Here is a 22,503-nt window from a genome sequence, read left to right on the forward strand (position 1 = left end):
ACATGGACATTATTTCAGACATTATACTAACATATGATTTAATATGAACTGTTCAATAAGTAGTGCATGTTCAAGGTGTCAGCAGTCCCGTTTTGAACTTTGTTGAGGATGCTGTATTAATTGAGCAAGGCCTGTCTTATCACAACCTATTGAGCCTTTCATTACCCCCTGTCCCTCTTTGTAAAAAATAATACATTTTCTTTATGCAGTTTTAAGGACTACTCGTGGGCCTGTGATGGGAGCGTAATTACACCATTTGTGAACATGTTGATTTTGCTGGTACAGATGTCAGCACGCTTTGAAACCATTTTAAGACCATTTGTATGTTCTGCTTAGGTAACTTTAAAGAGAAAATGAAACAAATCTTCAAGCAGACGTCTTGGATGCCACAGGACATTAATAATTTGAAGTGCAAAATAAGATTAAGAAATAAGACTGCCGTTCTTAACCAAATTGGGGTAGTGGAAGGTAAACTTTCACGCATAGTACACCACGCAAGAGATTACCATTTCAATGTGTCACTATCAAACTTGATTAAAAACAACTTACATAAATTCTGGAGCTACATCAGCAAGGCTATGAAGCCAGTTTCCCAAATATCAGCCGATGGAATTTTAGTTAAAGATCAGAGGGGCATTGCTTAACATTTTCATACTTATTTTCACAGTAATGCTCCTGTCTATTCATATAATGCTAGTTTTATTTATCATCCGGTTATGTTTTCTTTGTTGCTTAATTTGAAAACCAAAAACTCTTGAGTCCTGACGCTGTTTCCAATGCATTCCTTCAACAATATGCTGAGGTTCTAGCAGAGTTTCTTGTCTTGATGTTTTGTGTCTCTTTATTGCTAAGAAAGTTGTGAAGTGGACTAGAGCATGGCTGATTTCATCAACTTTCTTGTGTTGTAAACTAATAGAATGCAATGTTGCAAAATAAGAAACATAAACTTGTAGAATAGCACTCTATATGCCCTATATGCTGTCTATATAGCAAAAGGCTGTATGTATACCTACAGCCTTTTGCTCTAAGTATAAGTTAGGTTCCTTACCACTTGAACAAGTAATAACTATAAATATTTAAGAGTGACACTCACTAACAACTTGTTTTGGAACCTTCACACATATATATAACATTTGTTCATCTGCCGTCCAAAACTTTTTCCTTAACCCTTTCTATGCCAAGGATGAGTCTCACGTGTCCTCCCGGCATTTCTTCCAAAATATGCCAGTGTCGAGTCTCTCATCCAAGGATTTTCTTTCATCTACTGTTTTCAACGGACGACTGGTTGCGCTATTAAATAACACCAGCTTCCCAAAAAAGCTAATTTTTTTTGGTGCACAGTGGCAGCTGCAGCGATGACTGCTGCCTTTTCAATGCCAGAATGATTGTTTTTTGACGCTTATTGAGCTTAAGTAAACAGTTAGACCTGGAAAGCTCTATCGAGTCGTGTTCAGATCCTCAACTTAGTACTAAGGATTGTGAGGAAGAATTAGAGCCTCAGGAGACCTCTCTCGTGTGGATGCAGATTGACAAAACTTTTTACCGCTGGCACCTCTGCGATTTCCTTTTTACGCCACGTCGGCAATAATGCGTCGCATGGAGAATTACAAAAGCATATTTGACGTCTGTTCCAAGAAATATTGTTTCGTATAGTCGACTCTTTCTGTGGCCTTGCTTATTTGAAAATCAAACCCATGAAAAAGTAATTGACAGAAAAAAATAACAATAAATACCAAATGAACTTCTGATATTGCAGAGAACAAAAGCTGTTCACAATGAATCTGTCTTTAAAAAAATTTGTGAAATTTGGTGGTTTTCTGAAAAAAAGTTGGCAAGGAAAGGGTTAAAGCATGAGCTTAAATATGCCCCCACTAATGTTAAGCTGCTTTGATAGCACTCACTAATCAGAGCTAAACTAGAATATGACTGCATCAGTCAGGGCCCTTACACTAAAATAAATATTAACAATTTAGAATGAATCCAAAGAAAGTCTGTGAGGTATATATTTAACAAATTTTCTGTGTGTGACTTTCCCAGAGAACTAACACAGTGGAATGTAATACAGCTACTCAAAGTAAAAAGAATTGAGATTACGGTTCCTTCGTATGCTTATTAATAAATGACTAGCAATTGAATCCTTATCATTTCTTGCCGCAATAGCTCAGCGGAAACCCACTAGTAGGAGAGAAGTAATTAAAGGGGAAAATGAGACATCCACCCAATCGTAGGAATTGCTACAAAGGAGACCCATACGGGTTCTTCGAAAGAAAAGCCTTGTAGTTGAAAAAAAAATTCGTCCTGGTCTGGGACTCGAACCCGGGACCACCGCCTTTCCGGGGCAGCTGCTCGGCCATCCGAGCTAACCAGGCGGCTAGCAGATGGCAGGGCGAAGTCGAATTCACCAACAACTCGAAGCAAAGGCAAGTGGTTGACGTAATAGTTCTGTGGAGACCCGCCAGGTGGAGAGAAGTAATTAAAAGGGAAATTGAGACATCTACCCAATCGTAGCAATTGCTATAATTGCTACCTAGCGGGTTTCCGCTGAACTATTATGTTAAACACTTGCCTTTGCTTCAAGTTGTTGGTGAATTAGACTTCGCCCTGCCATCGGCTAGCAGCCTGGTTAGCTCTTAACCTGAGTCCCTAGTATCTATTAAATATATAAAATAAAGTAATATAATAAATTCATTATCTTGTGCTTCAGGACTTGCCTGTCATGTAATACTAGTAATGAAGATCAGTGCCAATAATTTGGCAGATATTAACAGGTGGGATGTTGCAGTGTCACTCGTTACTACCTATTATAGAAGGTAAAAGCGTAGAGGATGTGGAAACTGCACGTAATTGCTATTGTGGGGCAGACAAGATTTTCTTCTAAGGGAGGAGTATGTGAATATATGTTGTTTTTCTCTAAAAGAACAAGCATTGTTGCTGCTTAAGTCTGCTAGGTAGTTTTTATAACTCTTTAGATGGTTCTTCAGAAGTTATTCAGCTCACTGTGGTGTCTCTTGCTTGTATGCAACACTTAGCTTGGTAGAAGATTGCTTTTTATTTTATGGAACTTGTCTGGTCATGACAAGAAAAAAAAAACAACTGAAAGGCTTTGTATCTGTTGTTTTTGGCAGGTAATCCTCTTGATATTTTTGTTGTCATGTAGCCAAGTGCATGCTTTTCGCATTTAACTGTAAATAGCCTTTTGAGCCAGATGTATTTGTGGCAGATAAAGTTTTTGCTAGTATGGTTCTCAGTTGCTCTTGTAAAGGCTACCTTTATCACTTCCTAGCTCCTGTCTGGTAATTCTGCAGTATCAAAATAGACTGAGGCAAAATTGAAAATACTAACATAGGCTAAATTTGGAAAGTGCGAAACCAGATTGTAAAAGGTATTCATGCTACTCTTGTGATATGTTAACATATACACAGGGGTAGTCCAACTATGCCATTTGCACTATTTTGCTACAATTCTACTTGCCTGCACCCACTCAAGTGCCATTGGCACTAACTGTGCCACAGTGCGTTATTTTCGCTTGCTTACACAGCAGTGGAACATTTTCAGTAGGGATTTACTCAAATATATGAATAGTGAATGTTCAAATAATTGAATTTGAACATTGATTATCCACTATTCTATTTTTTAATATTCAGTGAAACACCCTGCCGAGGTCAGTGCCTTGCACACACAGCCTTTCCACGGTGCTTGGCATGTGTAGGTGCAAAGTTCTTCCAGGTTGACGACACCTGTACTTGACACTGACACAGGGAATGGCGACAAAACTAGCCTAATGGAATGTGTGATAACATTTGCAAAGATAGGACTGCTTACCCACTGGAAAGCTCGTAGATCGTATCAGGTACGCATGTACACATACAGATTCACGCGTTCACGCATGTTGTTCACGACTTCCTGTCAACACGCAACTTAAGTACACAAACATATGCGTGCTTGCAGTAGTCCTGAATGGCGCTTCAACGGCCATGAAAAATCTGTAGCGTGATCTTGGAACTGATCACTGATTAGTCACTCATATGGACATATTAGCGGCAAGCTTTCCGTGGCAGCTTGTGGCCCATATCACGTTGGCCTAGGCTGTTAGGCTTAATCGGCACTTCTTCGTTGGTTCGGTCTGGTGTCGGTGACTTAACTTGCAGTTTGGTGCCGGATCGACTCGCATCTATTTGTAGAGGTCACACGACACTCAAAACACCGACAAACCGCCTCGCAACGAAAGTGAATCAACCGGATATGGTACCAACATTGTTCATGGCCGTCATCGCCATCTTTGCAACACACCATATGGCCACATCTCATTCTGGATTGCATTCATAAGCACACGTGGTCTCTTGTTGTAGCTTTGAGCATCATCGTTAGGCACAATACAGATCTAGTTTTGCGGTAAAGCATATCAATGCTTCTGTCATTTGAAATGCACCAGAATATTTGCTGTCACTTTTTGTCTTATGCCTCGCAGCGCAAATCATTCTTTGCACAATTGTAATTTTATGTCTGTATTATGCCTGGCCACGTAGCTTAGTTCTTGTTAACCCTTTCATCCCTGAATTTTTTTTAACGTGCAAAAAAATTTTTCGTCGTTTTGTATTGATTTACTACGGCCTAAGAAACACAAAAATATTTAGTTTATTCAGAGTACCCCATCAGCATAAGATATGGCGTCATGTCCTATATATAGGACACCAGGGCTTAGTGGTTGTAAAGACCAATATGAAGTATTTCGAAGTTGCATATTATTTTCAGCTGTATCACACATTTAAATATATGAAAACTTGCATGATGGTGATTTGACAGTGGTTCTTTTGCATCAGAGGCCTCAAAAATATTCTTCGTGCTAGGTATACACGGCTCATCATTGCACTTGAATGGCCTCTATCTTTGATAGTCGCTTTGTCGGATGTTTTTTTAGTCATATATGGCGAATTCTACGTCTGTTGTGCAGCAATTACTATTCCCCAAGCCTGCAATAGCAAACTGTGTGTAGCGCCCACCGACGCCGCAACGCGGGGACGCTAAAGTCGGTGCTGTCGGCCGGCGTCTTGGTGCCAGCTGCGAAAGACGACGAAAATAAAGTTGGGCAGCGCGTGAGTTGGGCAGCGCGTGATTGTTGTCTTCTTCTACCTCCAACGCGCACACTTAATTCCTTCATGTTTGCACTTGAATGGCCTCCATTTACTTGATAGTCACTTTGTTGGATGTATTTTCGCCATAGATGGCGAATTCTTCGTCTACTGTGCAGCAATTACTGCTTCCCTAGCCTGAAAAGGAAAACTGTATATCCTACTTTTCATCGTCATCGTCTTCTATCTCCAACACGCACACTTCCTATAGTGCAGCGAACATATTTCGCTTCTGGATACACATACTTATTACTATAGGAGTCGCCTTTCCACTGAATACAGAAGTTCAGGCTGACTTACCACCTCTGGAATAATAACACAAGAAATCGGAAGCTGTTACAAGCAACAGCGTCCTCACTGTACATTCAAGTTATTCAGCGCCCTTCACAACCATTGAGCCCTGGTGTCCTATATTTAGGACACGCAGATCATGGTGTGCTGCGGGCTATGCGCAAATAAGAGGCAGAACTTCCCGATATAAGTACACCTATAAACATATCAGAAAGAACACGCAAAATTATGATCGCTACCGAGACAATAGGTATTGAGTAGAATATTATCAACAGGCGTGGATACTGCTGCAGTCATGTTTCTTGCCTTCCGTCATTTTGATTTCACCTCTAGGTCTTTCTGAGGAAGACAAGGATGAAGAAAATGTCGCCTATGCTAGCGGAGGTGTATGGATAATAGCTCAAATTCTTTTTTGAGTTTGCTAACCATTTGCACAACGATTAAGAACAATTTCTCTTCGGGTCCTTTTTATAGGACGCCAGGGCGTAAAGGGTTAAACTACAAAATTTTATGAATTCAACGCACGAGTTCAACTCGTGCGTTGAGCTATCGGGGCGAAGCTCTGCCTTCACTGGCTCTGCGTCATGATGTGACGTCGTTCTGTCTTCTTCCGGTGTCGTGGAGCCAGCACACGAAGCCTCTCCAACCTCCCCACTAGCTGCCTGGCTGTCGATTCCGAGCGAGAGCTATCCAAGCAGCATGCATTGCGAGCATTCTATCACAGCGCCAATCGTATCCGGTATTCCGGTAAGCGCCGGCGAGCTGGGTGTTTTGATGGATGGGTGGAGGTGTAAGCTAAAGCCCCTCTATAGTACTACTACTGCTGTGATGAAGGGGCTTTAGCGTAAATGAAAGTGGCCTGAGCAGTGCAGCCACTTGGTGGCCCAGTGGTCAGCCAGTCAAACACAGAGCTAATATTGCTGCAATCAAGTGTAAAACATTTTAAACATTTAAAAAGACAATGTGTTCATGATTATGCGGCTGCTCAAAATTTACACCAGCATTAAAGTGGAATACACTTGGTTAGTGCTATATTAGCTCTATGTTTGTCTGGTTGAGCTCTGTGCCACCAGGTGACTGGGCACCGTGCAGGCTATTCACGCGTGCGCCTCCACTCATTTGGTAAAATGCCCAGGCCTAGTCCGTTTGCGCTTGCGTTTACCTGAATGCCGGGCAGACTAAAGCTCTCTATTGTGGTAGTAGTCCTCTGGTGTGAAGTGACGGCTGCGAACGCGTAGATCCTGGTGCTGATCGGATACCGACAGCCTGATTCTCTGCAGTCACTCCGCTCACATGTCTTGATGTTGCATGTTACGTGATGTTGCAGCTTGACATGTCGACAATCGCTAGGTTTGCAGCCCACAACGCAACAAGGGCGATTCGTGGTCCTCGCGAAAAGAAACCTTGAGACCAACACTGACCGCGCAGCTCGCGTCAACACGGAGCACGTTGCAACGCAAGTAGACGACACTTGCTATGTGCCGAAAGTGCTTGAGTGTAGTGATAAATTGTCGTTGTGTATGTTTTTTCTGTTACTTTTTTTTTATAGAAACAAATTAACCAACACTCTAACTATTATGAACAGCATTTGTTCACCATAAAGTTGTAAAATTTATTGATGACGCAACCTGTGTAGCCAATCAGACGTGCTAGCACGCTGTTGTGTCTGGTGGTCCTTCGGGACAAAGGAGGCCTCATCGACAGACCTGAAGTTATCGGGTGCTCTTCACGCTTCTCATTTCTCGTTGTCGGGGAGCGACACTGTTACCTGGGACTGATGGATGAGCAATTAGTCCCCAGGCTGCAATGGGTCATCAGCCTCGTGCGTCGCTAAAACGGCAACATTGCTCTTGGTGTATTTCCGTGAAGCACGAGCGCCTGCCCGAACTACGACGAGGCCCGGCCCCGACTGTGACGTGCCAACCTGGAGCCCCCCCTCCGAGACAACAGCCACCACCCTCCCGGGAAGTGGTGGCTTCTGCGAACTGACCGCTATGGAGAGGCGAATAATTCTTGCAAGGGGGCCAGCGTCAAGCATTCCCGTGGGAACCTCACCAACGTTTGGTTCCCAAGGTGTCAACTGTTGCCTGTGTGCGGGGGCGATCAGGCAAGATTGGAGGCGGAGCCCGGTGGAACGGGGACACATCATGGGCGGGATGTGGCAAACTGGTCGAAGATGGTCATTCGGCTAAGAAGAACCAAAGTGCATTCTCTCAGTCAAGTGAAAGAGGGAAACGAAAGGGATAAAAAAAGCGGGACTTGAGTGTTTTGGTACACTCGGAGATGTAAACGCTAGAACACGCAAAGATGTTAGCATGTAGACGACTTCAATATCATGGAGCCCTTCTTGTAAAATACCATATGTACATTTGTCTTCTATAAAACCGTTTTCTGATCTCACTGGACTTCTCCTGGCATCTGGCAAGGCACCATCTATGGAACCTTCGTGGCCGCTCGGACCTCGGACTTCGCAACAACGCCCAACAGATGTCCCGCGCGCCAGCTACACAGATTGTAATGGGGCAACTGAAAACTCAGGGGAGCGGCGCCTGCTGTGATCGGTAGTGATGCACATTTTTAAAACCTTATAATAAATTGCATGCTTTACGCGGAGCGTTTAAATGTGTCACTTAATGATCAGAAAGGCCTACCCTAACAATTCGGTATGTTTGTACAAGATCGTCAAAATCATTTCAGGGTACCTTTAATTGGCTGCTGATGACTGTTGGCCTTGTGACTTTCTTTACTGTTGAGGAGCATTTACTGATTGCACAGTAATAACAAACTGCACCAAATTGCTGCGCATTACTGCTTTAATGCTCTAAGTGTTCGAAAAACACCAATTTTTCTGCTCCAAAACTGCTACAAAAGGCTGGTGTGGCTGCTCCTAAACTGCTACCCACAGAACTGCTATCTTCCTGCTGCATAAATTACTTGAAATCCTAAACTGACTGGACCACTACTGTAATTTTGTTATTTAGCTTTTCTGTAGCTCTAGGAAAGCATCATTAACTCTTTCCGTACTGCGCCCATTGGGCATCGTTAGCCCTTCATCGATGGTTTGAAATGCCGCTTTCGAGACCTTCTGCGCCGCTCATGGACATACTGCGCTATTGAACGTGAATGAGGAGGACTATATTTTAGTTCTCTAAGTAGTTCGCTTTCTTCCCGCGAGGTGGTGATTTTTAAACGCGCTCCAAAGTTTTGCGATCGTCAAAGGAGAACGAAAAAATGGCTGCCCGCTATCGATGGTTTGAACGCCGCTTTCGAGACCTGCCGCGCCGCTCAGGGACACACTGCGCCATCGGATGTGAAAGAGGCAAAACTAAATTTTTGTCTTCTAAGCAGTTCGCTTTTTTCCCGCCAAGTTGTGATTTTTAAATGCGCTACGAAGTTTCGCGATCGTCAAAGCAGAACACAGAAATGTCCGCCTCTGGAGGCGCGCGCGCTTCTGGAGATCGTAGATATCGCGATTTCGCTGCCTCTGCGGCTGATCTTAACGATACATTGGATAGCAGTGAGTCAGAGGACGCTGACTTTTCATTGGACTATGAGTCTGAAAGTGACGACAACGCAAACCAGCCCGGAACTTCGGCGGCCGCAGCCCGGCACGCCCAACTGTAGTGCTTGCAGTTAAATTTTTGTAGCAGAATGCCTGGTCAATGAAAAACTTAATTTTTTCGGGGATAGTGCATAATAGACGGCAATACATTTTGTATATCTCATAATTTTTGTAACATTTTTTTTTCTTGGTAACTACAAGCGTGTCTTTACAAACTTTGTTCAATTTTATCGCACAATCTTGATTTTAACAATTGATATATTTTTTTATGGCATACATCTCGTTAATAAAACTTTTATGCATGAAAAGTGCATTCATGTTGCTTTTTGTTTATGTATTACAATAAATATTGAGTGCAGTAGTTCCTTCAGGAAAAACATCTGCCATAAGATACAAAAAACACCTATTTTCCCCATGGTAGGGAAAGAGTTAAATATCAAGCTACATTAGAAGAAACAATTTACATTGAATAAAAATGATGACCTGAATTTAGTTGGCATTGATTGATTGAATGAATGAATGATTATGTAATTAGGTTTAATGTCTCAAAGCAACACAGGGCTAGGAGAGATGCTGTAGTTGAAACCTCTGGATTAATTTTGACAACCGGGGAATTTTTTTTATTAAGGCGATAGCGTTTAGGGCCCTGTGTCGCAGAAAATCCGGCGTCGGTGTCGGCAATGCCAACCACGCAGGCCCTCCAAATATATTTTACCACTAAAGTTGCTCACACTTTGTCTTGCATTCTTTACAAAGTTATTCCTCAGAATTTTGAGAGTGACAGCCCACAAACAATTGTCATGAAACGAAACACCTGACAGCGCATGCCTTTTATGCTAAATCTTCTCGGGCTCAAATATTAAAGGTGCAAACAATAAAAGAAGGCCGGCCCACGAAAGAGGCCGCGTTTCTACCAGAAAGCGCGCCTTCAGTGCATAGCGTTCACCGCCAGCGTTTCCCGATAAACATTACGATTACATAAGCTGCAGTTGCCGGGAAGTGTGAGAAACAGTCAAGGATCTTTGAATGCTATCGCGTTCCACTCTTGAAGGCGAAGCTTTTTTAAATTTTATTTATTCTCTTTTTATTTTATTTTTGCTGTGGTCCCATAGCACGGTACATAAGCATTCTTGCTTTCCACTCCCATTGAAGTGCAAGTGCTGCATCTGGGAGCTGGACGTGCAACCTTGTGCTTTGTAAAGGAATGTCCTAGCCGCTGAGCCATCGTGGTGGGTAATTGACATTCATTAGAATATTAAAGAATTGGATTACTTTGTAGGTAACTTATTTGTTTTGAATTGGTTTTGATATGGACATGGTTGGAATTAATGACAATTGTGTGTGTCGCAATGCCACCAATAATTTTAGTTTTTCATTTGAAGCTAATTTAACGCAAAATTCTTATCAAAAGAACACAAACACAGTCGCCCACCGATTTTACTAAGAGCGATTTTTCGGACCTCCTTGTTTATCGGACCTAACAGCAGTGTTGCCACCCTCTCGTAGAAACGAAGCTTAATGGCAACCGAAATTCATGCCTATGTTTTCCGAATATTTAATGAAAAGGTTAATGAACATTTCCGTTTGTGGTGTAGATAATTTTTGCTGCGACTATATAGCAAGATCTCTGTTCAGTGTCCAGTTTTTATCATATGTCTAGACACAGAGGGTTTCTCTCAAGGAATGTTTTCTCACAAGAATTACGTGTTAGTGTGCTATAATAACTCGGGTACGAGTGGTTAAACATTACCCTCCCCTCAAGTCGAGGCGTTCTCCCTGAACATTTACACTGTGCAGCCATCGCTATATCCCGCTTTCTTTATGCGGTGACACAAGTGTTGTCGACTTCTGGTTGATTTCAGCTGAGTGTGTTCCTGTGCCTCTTTCCTATTTAGTTATTCTCGTTAAGCCTGGGCTACACGGAGTGAAATTTAAAGACGAACTTCGTGCGGTTGATGGAGATGTGGCGGCACTACGCACCATGTTTGCTAGCTTGTGCTACATGAAGCAAAAAGAGACTGATGCTGCCGAGGACGTTTGCCACATTGGTGCAAGTGTATATGCATTTCACAAGCCATAAAGTAGCTGTTTCTGGTATTATTTCGGTTTGATGATCGCCTGATAACATGTAAATATCTGATAATATGTGCGTCAACGATTAATTCTGTTACGCTCACAAGATTTCTTTGTAGCCATCAGGGGAAGAAAAATAAGCGCTGCTGCTAACTTATGAATGTGGTGAAAAGGGCAATTTATATTGTTTCCTGAACTCTAGAATTGAAAAAGAAAAAAAATTACAGGAAAAAGAAAGTACATTGATATCAGGAATCGAACTCGCACTTCCTGCCTCGGAGGCGGAGATGGTACCACAGCACGAAAGTCTCTTAAGATAGTGGCTTTCTGATAGACATTTTTACATGCTGTCAGGCACGTTCAATTGCCTTTGCAACACTCTTTTGCTGGATCTCAGCTTGTTAGGAAAGTGTTGACCAAGGAGGTTGGTGTTAACATAAATGTGCAGCACTCGCATCTGGGCAATTTCACAAGTGATCAACACTGATCTGAAACTTCATATTTTAGATTCTACTGATTATTTTATATTTTATGCACATATCACTCGGTAGCACGAAAGAGAACTTCGTTTCTTGGGCAAATGGATAATCTAAGAGGAAAAAAATACTGGAGTACTTCAGTGTGGAGGTGCCATTTTCATGCACCAGGCATTCTCGCAAATTCACAACAATGTAAAATATGAAATATTACGACTACAAAGATTTTAAGTTTTTCTTTTGTGTAAAACGTACACGTAAAGAGGAGTCAGCTGGCATTGTTTGAGACTTCTATGCAAAACGGAAGTGCTTTTGAAATTTTTTTTTCATTTGCAACACTTCGCAAAATTTGCCATTTTTCTTCCTCTCAAAGGCCCTGGTTCATTTCTGCACAATACCGTGCAACACTGTACATTACTGTAGAGTACTGTACAAGTACTAAACAAAGCACGTGAAGGCTCCAGCTACAGTTCAAGGCGCACGACTAGACCAGCTTGGTTGCACAGAAAAGCTGATTGCACACAATAATCAAGTACGAGGATGCTTGAGAATGCTCCCTAACCTGACGGCAATTGTTTCGAGAGCCTGAAGAATGCAGTAAAAAAGGAACTAGGTGCTTTGCGTCAATGGGTAAAACCAAAAGCTCCCTGCACAATCGGCGCTTACACTTTTTTTCACATATACGAAGCCACAGCTTTCCCACTTAGCATGGGCATCACTATGGCTATTACTCAGGCCACCAAATCTGCATAATATCTGTTGCCTGGTCTGACTTACAGATATTGGGAACAAGGAACTTTTATTATTATTTAAATATTACTATTATTTAAAAATGGGTATATCTGTGACAGCATCTTTCAAAAAACTAGAAGGTGAGGAGATAGGCGTCGAAAGGATAGGTGGGGAGGCGATGATATTTATACGTCACAGTCGATTTTCACAGTCGATTGTGACTGCATGATCTATGTATCAGGCTTCTTTATTTGCAATCTCCATACTTGGTGAAAGGCCCTTTAAAATAAACAGGTGCACCCTTTCTGCATGGTGTATCATGAAGGATACATATGGAACAAATGATTAGAACTTAACATGGCCAAAAGGAAAAAAGTTCAGTGGTGATGTAGTGGTGAATGCGAGAGAAATACATTAGCATTACATTGCACCTGTTTGAGATACCGAATTCATGATTTAAACCACATTCACCGCGTTGCAAAGTATTGTTCAGGAGCTCACTTGACATACGTCGTGCCTCTTCGATTAAAAAAAATCTTACTTAGCTGGAACCTGTATCATGTGAAATGTATAGGAATGGAAATAATATAGGAACAACAAAATATGTAGCAGCTGTAATGCTGAAAGGAATTCTAAAGTGATTTATTTCTTTAATTGTTTGGCGGCAGCTCATCACACAGTTTGCAAAAAGGTCATAAACAAACAGATGATTTTTATGTGAAGGATTCTTTGGCTCATTCCAAGCACTTTGCGGTAAATAGGTTCCTGTCTCGCATTGTTTTTGGCCTCCTAAAAAAAAAAAGTCCAATGGTGGAATCAAACATCGGTTTCTTTGCACAACAGCCCAATACTCAAATGTTAGACCACAATTGCACGCATACCTCTCGTGCCCATGCCAAGTAGTTGGAGACAAGTGGTGTGTGAGTCACGTTGGATAGTACACGCAAGACCTCATGCGCGCATGCCAATTTCCATTCGGCTACAGACCTACCACTGTCGTTCGTGTTCATCATGTCGCATATCAACAAGCTCTTATAAAAACGAGAGCATGCCAGTTTCTCCCATTCTTTCCTCATGGCAGTCGTCATGCTGTTGCCAACATCATCGTCTTTGCTGCTGTCGTAACACACATATTCGCGTCACACACACAATTGCTTGCCTTACACAAACATGTTTGTACATCTGGTAACGCTTTGCAGAATTCTAAACGATGTTGGCTAGCCGGTTACCTGCCTTGTGTAACATTGCCTTGTGTAACATTGATTCCCACAGTGTGTAGGATCTGCATAATTTTGTATAATACTTAAAGCAGTGCACAAAGAAGATCGGGGCTACCATACTTATACACATTTGAAAAAGATCTTAGGGTGACAGTGTGAGGAAAACAATAATTGCTTTATCGTAGCATGCATATGTGGGTAATTTTGCAGGATAGAGCACCAATCAGTTTTGTTGAGAGAGAACAACTTTAGTGGCAAATTTTGATCTTACCGGCTGTTATGTATCAGCATTACTATTGTTCTCCTTGGGAAAAAAAAATGGTTGCCACCAGTGGTTACAATAAAGAGGATGTCGAGCCATTCATGTTCCTGGCGCTAAGGATAACAGCTGCAAGAAAGCTCTCAGAAGAAAAAAAAGATATTCTTTCTGCTTGTGTCAAACTCCTAAGAAGTATGCAAAGCAAAATTCCACGTTCGAGGATGTACATCGAGGGCTACGGCTGATATATTGAAGCCATCATTTAGTTAAGGATAGCATTATTAAATTTATGAAACTTGCACTAAGATAGAGCTGCAAAATATAGTAGATTATTATGGCAATGTTTTAAAATTTTTAGTAACTCGGGAAGTTTTTCCAAGATTTTATACAATTCAAAAGTCGTTCTATATAATCATATACATACCCATAACTGCATGGTGTGTAATTTATAATACTTGGCACTTTCAGCTCTTGAAATCACAACCGTGATGTTTCATTTTGGTATTTCTGGGCTAATGAATGGCTTGTCTAACTTTTTCACGAGAAATAAAAATTCACGCAGGAAGGAGTTACAGGCACTTTTTTCTGAAACTGATTTGTTTCTTTGTATCGCTCCCCGCCCCCCCTTTTTTTTCCCTTATGATCCTCATTGCTGCTGAAAGAAATTTAACAAAGAACAAATAAAAGTAGATATATCTTTTTATGAGAAATGGGCTATCGGAAACATAAATGTTTGATTTTCTACAAAGAAATTTTACATACATATTGCGCATTCTCATGCTTGTAACTTGTTCTTTGTCAGATTTCAAGCACTTGCACATGCTGAGACTGGTGAAACCTTTAAGAAAATGTAGCTATTCTGGTGTCAGGTTCACTTCTCATTGAGGTTGTGCGCGCCTTCTTTTTCATCCTGCTTTTTTTTGTTTTTCCTTTGTATTTTTTTCTGCTCTTGTTACGTACGAACCTTCTCCCTCCACTCCAGTGAAGGAAGGCATACCCAAGTCCAAGTGGAAATTGTGCACCATGGTTGCATCCTGGCTGGACAGTGTTAATAACACAGAGGGTGAGGACGTCTCACGTTGTCCAAGCAGTAACGTTGCCTCAACGTAACCGCCTCGTGCTATTCTGCTGTCCAGCTCCCCCTTGCCTCAGCCCTTCTGATCTTGTTTGTTTTCCCCTTCCTTTTTTTCTTTGGCTTTTCGGGGTCCCTCCATGCAGCAGCATTCTGGTGGTAGTCTTGAGAAGGGCCCCAGGAGTGGAATTGGCTGTTTGCTACGCTGACTTGGGTGTTGGTTTTGAACACTTACCTATTGTTCAGTGGAATTGTGCTTTTTCCTTTACTGCTGGATGCCCTCAGGCTGTCTGCAGGATCACCTGCCGCACTCCTTCCCTCCTCCTCGCTTGTCCTCAACTCCGAGGTCCCTTGCACTGTGCTTTCCTTTCTTGCTTTCCTTCTCTTTGCTAGCCTAATATGGAGAGGGTACCTTCAACTAGTAGTGATGAGCATCAGGTTCGCCATTTTGGCCACCTGATTGCCTGCTGCCATTAAAGGGGCAAAGCTAGTTTGTGAAACATGTTCTTTCATTTTTGCAACAGAATTTTTATAGGGCATCATCTTTGGGTTTAACCCAGAGACAGATACTAGTGTACCTGTTTTGGTGTGTTTGGTGAAACTTGGGCGAGAGCATTATGTTAAGCTTGAGACTGTTACTGTGTGCTGCTTTGTTGGCTTTTGTTGTTGGTGCGGCATCTTGTATTTAGTGTGTAGCAACCTCAAAAATCTTTGTTGATGTGGTGAGAGTGTGATGATGTACTTACCATTCTCTCTGACAGAAACCTCACATCGTGCACCAGACCATGAGCGAAGTTCAGAGTCTTCAATTCCTTTGGTACCATTGGAGTGGTCGGCACCAGGGCCTGCTGCAACAGCTGGTGCCTCTTCTGATCACCCCGAGGGGGGACGACATGCTGTCCCCTATGGTGATCCTCGGGCACCTGGCTATGCTAAGTCTTGGGCTGCACAAAATTCTCAGGTAGGCTCTTGTGAGCACGCTCAGTTAAATTATTTTTGCAAAAAATGAAAGGTATTACAGAAACTACAGGAACAGGACCAGCTCTTCCAACTCATTATAATTGTCATTTGGGCTTGTTATAGTGTAAATGGTACTTCAATATGGCTTCAACTTTGGGTTGCAGTTGACTTTGTGCCTGCAGCCGTACTTCCTGACACTGTGTCCTTTTATGTTTGACATAGTGAAGGGAAGCGTAAACAATAAGAATTGCTGGAGTGAGTAGTTTGTGGGTAAATTCATCTGTGTAATCTGCATTAGAAGTCAAATCTAATCTAGGTATTGTAACATAGTTTGCTTACTCAGAATGGAGTGTAATTGTCCAGTGGATTGGACCGAAGGGACCAGATGCAAAGACTCCTCTCATTTCCACTTGATCTGCTGTGCTGGTATCCTTTGTTCTAAATATACACCAGCAGGTCCAACTATTTTCCTTACTGTAGTTTGTTTAGTTAAATTCACTCCTTCATGAATGAAAATATTACTGAAGCTAAGCATTTAAATACGGTGAACTTTCAATAATGTGGCTATGTTAGGACTGGCACAACTGTGGTATTGAGTTCAGTGAATGATGGAAAATATGTGAACGAAATGATTATTACCTCTGAGTAAGTGTAAGGCTTTTGTCATTGTTGAATTATTCTTGGCTACTGCATGGGTAATTGTGAAATCTCAAGACATGCTGTATGCTGTGAAGGGCATGAAATTGCAGTTGCCATTGTTTCTTTGAATCTGAAACATTAGTAGCTTTTGTGCTATGTGGTGGGCTGACTTCTTGGCTGACTCACTGAGCATTTTGAGAGACGTGTGTTGCAGGGGTATGACATTCATGCTGCCAGTTTTGTTCTCTTTTTGTTCAACAAATATTGCAGATGGGTTAGTGTGGCACAACAGACTTGCCATACAGTACATTGAAGGGCAAATTAACAGGGGGGCGAGAGGGCATTCGTGTTTTTTTTTTCATTGCTTGCTCCCACAAGTCATATGTACTATCACAACAGAATGAAACACGAACAGTGGAGCACGTGGCTATAGGTACATGCTGTATGGAACTGTGCATTGAGCCACCGACTAACACTGTAGGAAAGCAGAGGCTTGCAGCGCTCTGCCTGCATAATATTGAAATTATTATAAGGTAAGCGACGGTCGAGAAAATTGAGAGCAGGATGCAAATCTGCGAACCCTGTAACTTAACTACGCATGTGCAGCAGTTTACCGTTGGCTGCGGTTAGATGGCGCAGCATGTACCTAAAACCATGCACTCCACTGTTTGCATATCATTTCGTCGTGATTGTACCTCTGCCAAAGAACGATTTACCATGATGGAAGTTCGTTAAGTATTGACAAGCCAAATTTCTTAGTTCTGTAAGCACGCAATCCCTTGTTCTGGTGCAAATGTGTTGTGGAAAATTGTAGGTAATGAAGATAAAAGTATTACGCGTCACTGATTACAGTTGAATCCTGATATACCAAACACAAATAAACAAATTATTGGATATAAAAAGTAAATATAAAATTTGGTTGTGCGTGCATTAATTTAATGGACTAGTCTCCTGCTACAAATATAATGAAATTGAAAATGTGGGATCTGACATATAGCAAAGCAAACTTTTTTTGCACGTGCCTCAAAATATATGCGTGTAGCAAAAATGTCTAGTAATGTTGCCAACCAACTTTCCATATGCCTAATTTTTCGGACCTGCGTAATTATTCAACTTTCATGCTGCTCTCCCACCTACCCCTAGTGCCAATGTGTAACAACAGTAACTGAAATTTCGGATGTACACAGCGTTTCGGGCATAAAACGTGCACGCAATTCCGCAGACATGGCGGGCATGAACAAAGTTGCCGCCATGTCAACTAGGCGCAAACTGCAACTTTGGTGGCCAACTCCTTATGAAGAGGTACTGGATAGGCCTAGCAGCCTAAGCAGTGCAGCTGACAGTGCAGCTGGTGACAAGCTGTTGTGGGAAGCTTTCCGTCAATATGCTCGCACTCCTAGACCTTATCGGTAATCGAGCGGGAGATCAGAGGCACTGGTTACACTGGTGGCCATAGTAGCAGAGTATAGATGCATGTGCGGCTCCCACAATGTGCCAAAAGTCTGTCGGCAGTGGTGGTTGTTGAGACTCGGGTAGCGTTTAGGCTGGTGATCCTTTAGCCAAAGGGATGAGTACGTCCGGGAGTAAAAGCGAGAGAAAAAAGGGTTTATTTTACAGTATTTACAGTGGCTCCAAATATGGGAGCCCACGCCATGGGAGAGCACTTTGAAAGTCTCAGCTGACTACATGTCTGAGCACATTTCAGAACATGTCAGGACACACCACTGCACGCAGGGTGTCTCCTTATAAAACATCGGTCTTCCCTAGTTGACCCGACTAGGGAATCAGATGACCTTGATGCGGCCAATCAGACGGGGCCGTCTTGTTCGCTGAACTCCGCCTCTAATGTTGCACCTTCGAAGCAAGGACGAGGCAATCCGGAAACAGGGGGTTGACACTCCTTCCACGAAAGTCGGTGACCTGTTTCTTGCCCTCTGACGGTCATCTTACCAGGGTCGGGAGAATGGCCTTTGCACTAATCCCCGCGTCTAACGAAGGGTGGCGGTTGTGGTCGGTTGCTTCTAAGTGAGCTTCTTTGTCATGGCGTCACTGCCGCTGTCGGGCACTGTCGCCGTCTGGACGACGCTGATGAAAGGGGTGGCATCGGGGGAAGCTCCCAAAGAATGGGCACTGCCGAGTTGGGGCGCTTGTTTGCCCGTCTCGTCGGTGTCTGGCACTGTAGCCGTCTGGGCTACGCTCATGAAAGGGCCTGCCTCGATGGGAAACAATCAAAGAATGCCCTGGCCGATTCGGGACGCAACATGGTTGGCTTGGGCAGACTGCAATCTGCAAGCCAATGTAATTGCACAGTTACATCTTTGCGGCAGGGCAGAGCATGTGTATGTCATTAATCGTTCCCGTATGTCGTATTGGCACGGCAAGATGCTGATGGGCCGTCAAAACCAGCAGGAGACCCTTTTGATGGCTTGTTGGAGGCATCCCACTATGTGTTTCTTTCACATAGACCTGATATTTTTTTTCGTCAATAACTGCATGTATGCTTAAACAAATATAGACTATAACATAGTTATTTTTGTGGCCGATTCAACTGCATTATAACGAGGTTCGACTGTTTTAACCGAAAATGCAAACATTGTAAGACTGACCAAATAGTAGGTTGCTTTGCTTAAAAATTAAGACAACACAATTCATAGGCGGAACTGTGTATTCACCCAAGAAATAGTGTCTCTATATATGCAACAACATCACCTCTGCTGCAGCACAATCATTCGGAACCTTCCTCACTTGCATTAGTCTTATTCACCCAGGGACTCTCCCATAAGTGCTCTTATCCCTTAAATTCAAACAAAAACGATTACCGTATTTTTTGGTCTATAAGTAGCACCTTTGTATAAGACAATACGCCCTAGTCATACGCCCCTCAAAACGGTAGTTTTTCAGGAAAAAAATGTATATAGGTCGCACCGGTGTATAAGATGCACCTGTTCGTTCGGTAAGCGATAAAAAATAAAAAGTTAGTGACGTTTCACTCCGTGAACGCTGGTCACGCGCAAGTGTATGGGTGCCATATATTTCCACTTCAGGTGCATTTCTGCCGTCGTGGTTGCCGCGATGTTCCGTATAAAGTCCAAGGGCGATAACAGCGTCCCTGCGCGCCGTATGTTGTATGTGCGAGTGAAAGCGTCGGATGGTGAGCCGAATCGCGCCCAAGTGAAGAAAGTGGGAAGGCAGCGTGGGAGGGAGGGGTGCGGCTTGTTCTCTGGTCGTAGTTTGCGCAGCAGTGCGCGCCGTATCTTGACAGCGATCTGCAGATGCGACGAATTCGGGGTTGGCCGACTCGTGGTCCGCTTGCCGTCACTTGCGTTGCTGCTCCGTTCTTCTCGTACGGCGTTCGGGAACTCGATCACGAGAAGAATGTACCTGCTACCTCGATTGCGTGCACAGAACCCGTAGCAATTAAGTCAACCAGGGCGCTTCGCATGGCCATAACATTGAATCCGATTTTGACGGCAGCTTTTCTGGAAAAAAAATAAATAAAACGTACATAAGTTGTTCTATAAGACGTACGCCTAGTCATAATTAACTCTTTTCCTACCAAGATGAAAGTAGGTGTTTTTTGTAGGTTAGTCCAGATTTTTTGTTTTCTTAAGGAACTACGACACTCAATATTTTATGTACAGTCAAACCTCGATATGACGAACTTCGATTTAACGAAATTCACGATGTAACAAACTATTTTTATTTTCTCATCTTAGTTCTATTGAATTAACGAAACCTCAATAAAACGTAATTCTCAATATAACGAAGTTTTTCGCTGCAAGTTCAGCTTCGTTATAGCGAGGTTTGACTAATACATAAAGAAAAAGAATGAAGGCACTCTTCACGCATAAAAGTTTTATTCACGAGATCGATGTCATAAAAAACATAAAAATTGCCAAAATCAAGATTGTGGGATAAAATTCAACAAAATTTGTAAAGACACGCTTGTATCTACTAAGAAAAAAATGTAACGAAAATTATGGGATATAGTACAATATGTATTGCCGTCTAGTAGGCACTAGCTCCGAAAAAATCGAAAGTTTTCATATTCCGTTGCAAAAATTTAACTGCAAGCACTACAGTTGGGCGTGCCGGGCTGCGGCGGCCAATGTTATGGCTGGTTTGCATCATCGTCGCTCTCAGAGTCAAAGTCCGACAAAAAAGCAGCATTCTCAGACTTGCTGCTGCTCGATCTATCGATAAAATCAGCTGCAGATGCAGCGGAATCACAAGATCTGCGATCTTTGGAAGCGCGCGCCGCTCTCGGAGGTGGCAATTCTTGCTTTCTACTTTTACAATCGTGAAACTTGAGAGCGCGTTCAAAAATTACCACCTGGCAGGAAAAAAGTAAGCGGCTTAGAAAACAAAAATATATAGTTCTCCTCTCTTGCATCTGATGGCACAGTGTGTCCGTGAGTGGCACTGAAGGTCTCGATAGCGTTGTTTCAAACCATCGATACCAGGTGGCCATTCTTGCTTTCTGCTTTGACGATCGTGAAACTTTGGAGCGCGTTCAAAAATCACTGGCTCGCGGGAAAAAAGCAATTGGCTTAGAAAACTAAAATATAGTTTGCCTCCTTCACGTCCGATAGTGCAGTGTGTCCGTGAGTATCGCAGAAAGTCTTGAAAGCATAGTTTAAACCATCGATAGTGGGCTAACGATGCCCAGTGGGCACGGCATGGAAAGAGTTGAAATGGTTGTAAAGCATGTTTTATAGTTTTTGCTGAATACTTGCGATGCTGCACGAATGTAAACGGCACATTATATTCTTATCCAGCCTTAATAGTGGTGCGGAATGACATCATATATATATATATATATGCACTAAATCGCTGCATCGTGACAGTGCTGTCACACCGGTGCCACTTAAGTTTTCTCACGTGCATTGTACGGCTTCTCCATTCCCCTTCATTATGTACAAAATCTAGGCACCAATTATTTTTCACATGTGCTAGTGCCATCTCCCTGAACACAAACAGCCCCATGACTTGTGTCAGCAAGTGTCTTGTACGGTGTGTTGCATGATTTAAGAATTTGCATGATGGAGCTTTGCTTAGTTTGATAACTGGGAAGGTCTGGGGGTCTTCTATGCAGGAATCTTCTCAGAGGTCATGGGAAGGCAGTGGCAGCAGTCATGCACAGAAGAGTTCCCAGCAACAGTCAAAGGGCAGCCAGCAGTCACGCTTCCTTTCTCCTCCGGACTCAAAAGTAAGCAGGTGCTTTAGTGATGGGGCCTTGGAAATCTGCAAAACGAGCACAATTTTTTTTCTTTTATTTTTTTTTTGCTTTTTAGATAGCTGCCAATTCCATAATAATGGTATAAGGTCTCAATTCCTTGAATGTGCAACAAATGATTAATTGTGCCATTTTTTAATGTGACCAATTCAAAATGTGTGCCAAGTGGAGTTTGGCTTTGAGCATGTTGAACCAGTACCCCCTCTATACATTGTGGAAAGGGGTGGGCACGGGTTATTAGCAAAACACTGATGCACAAGTTGGTCAGTCCTTTGTAATAATCTTGCTGAAAGCTGAGTGCATTAGGTACTTGACAAAATAATAGGGCAGAGAAGGTGTGAAGGGCCCTCCACATTCCAAGAAAAGCAACAGCTTAAGGTGAAGTTTATCCCATGTCAAATGCAGGGAAGCACAGAAAGAAAGAGAAGAAAATTGTCAATGTGGTACATGTCTAGCTTTTAGCGACACAGTCATGGTGTGGCTTGCAACCACTGCACTAGGCTGCCTGGCATGCCAGCATTTTATAGTACCGTGTGACCCCCAGCATTGATTTTTATGATGTATGGACAAGTCCCGCTTAGAATAAATAATTAAATAAAGAAATACATCCTGTCCCACGAAGCTGCGTGTACTGAATTGGTTGCATTTAAATATGATATACAGTTGCCTACAAACTTTCGTACACTGAGGGGACCAGAAGAATGTCCGTATCATTGGGCAGTCCGGCAGTCCTGAAAAATGAATTCCATGGAGAAAATAAATTTTGTTCTTTTTTACAATGCCAGCAGTACGGAAAGTCCTTTTGCAGTGTTTTGCAAGTGCATTAATATATGCTTGCAATTTTGTGATGGTGA

The 22,503-nt window shown here is 42.5% G+C and overlaps 1 protein-coding gene across 6 annotated transcripts in view; it reads left to right on the top strand.

Annotated features, from left to right (window-relative positions):
* The window catches only part of LOC119436287 (protein virilizer homolog), a 259,809-nt gene that overhangs the window by 23,222 nt on the left and 214,084 nt on the right, over nt 1-22,503 (top strand). For 5 of the 6 annotated variants that reach the window (XM_037703092.2, XM_049656719.1, XM_049656715.1 and 2 more), the window contains exons 6-8: nt 14,725-14,805; nt 15,576-15,775; nt 21,509-21,622. In XM_037703092.2, the coding sequence (XP_037559020.2) occupies nt 14,725-14,805; nt 15,576-15,775; nt 21,509-21,622 (395 nt within the window). The remainder of the gene's footprint in view (nt 1-14,724; nt 14,806-15,575; nt 15,776-21,508; nt 21,623-22,503) is intronic. The other variant, XM_049656722.1, reaches the window with a different exon arrangement.

Source organism: Dermacentor silvarum, chromosome 1, assembly GCF_013339745.2.
Source record: "Dermacentor silvarum isolate Dsil-2018 chromosome 1, BIME_Dsil_1.4, whole genome shotgun sequence".
Lineage (NCBI taxonomy): Eukaryota > Metazoa > Arthropoda > Arachnida > Ixodida > Ixodidae > Dermacentor > Dermacentor silvarum.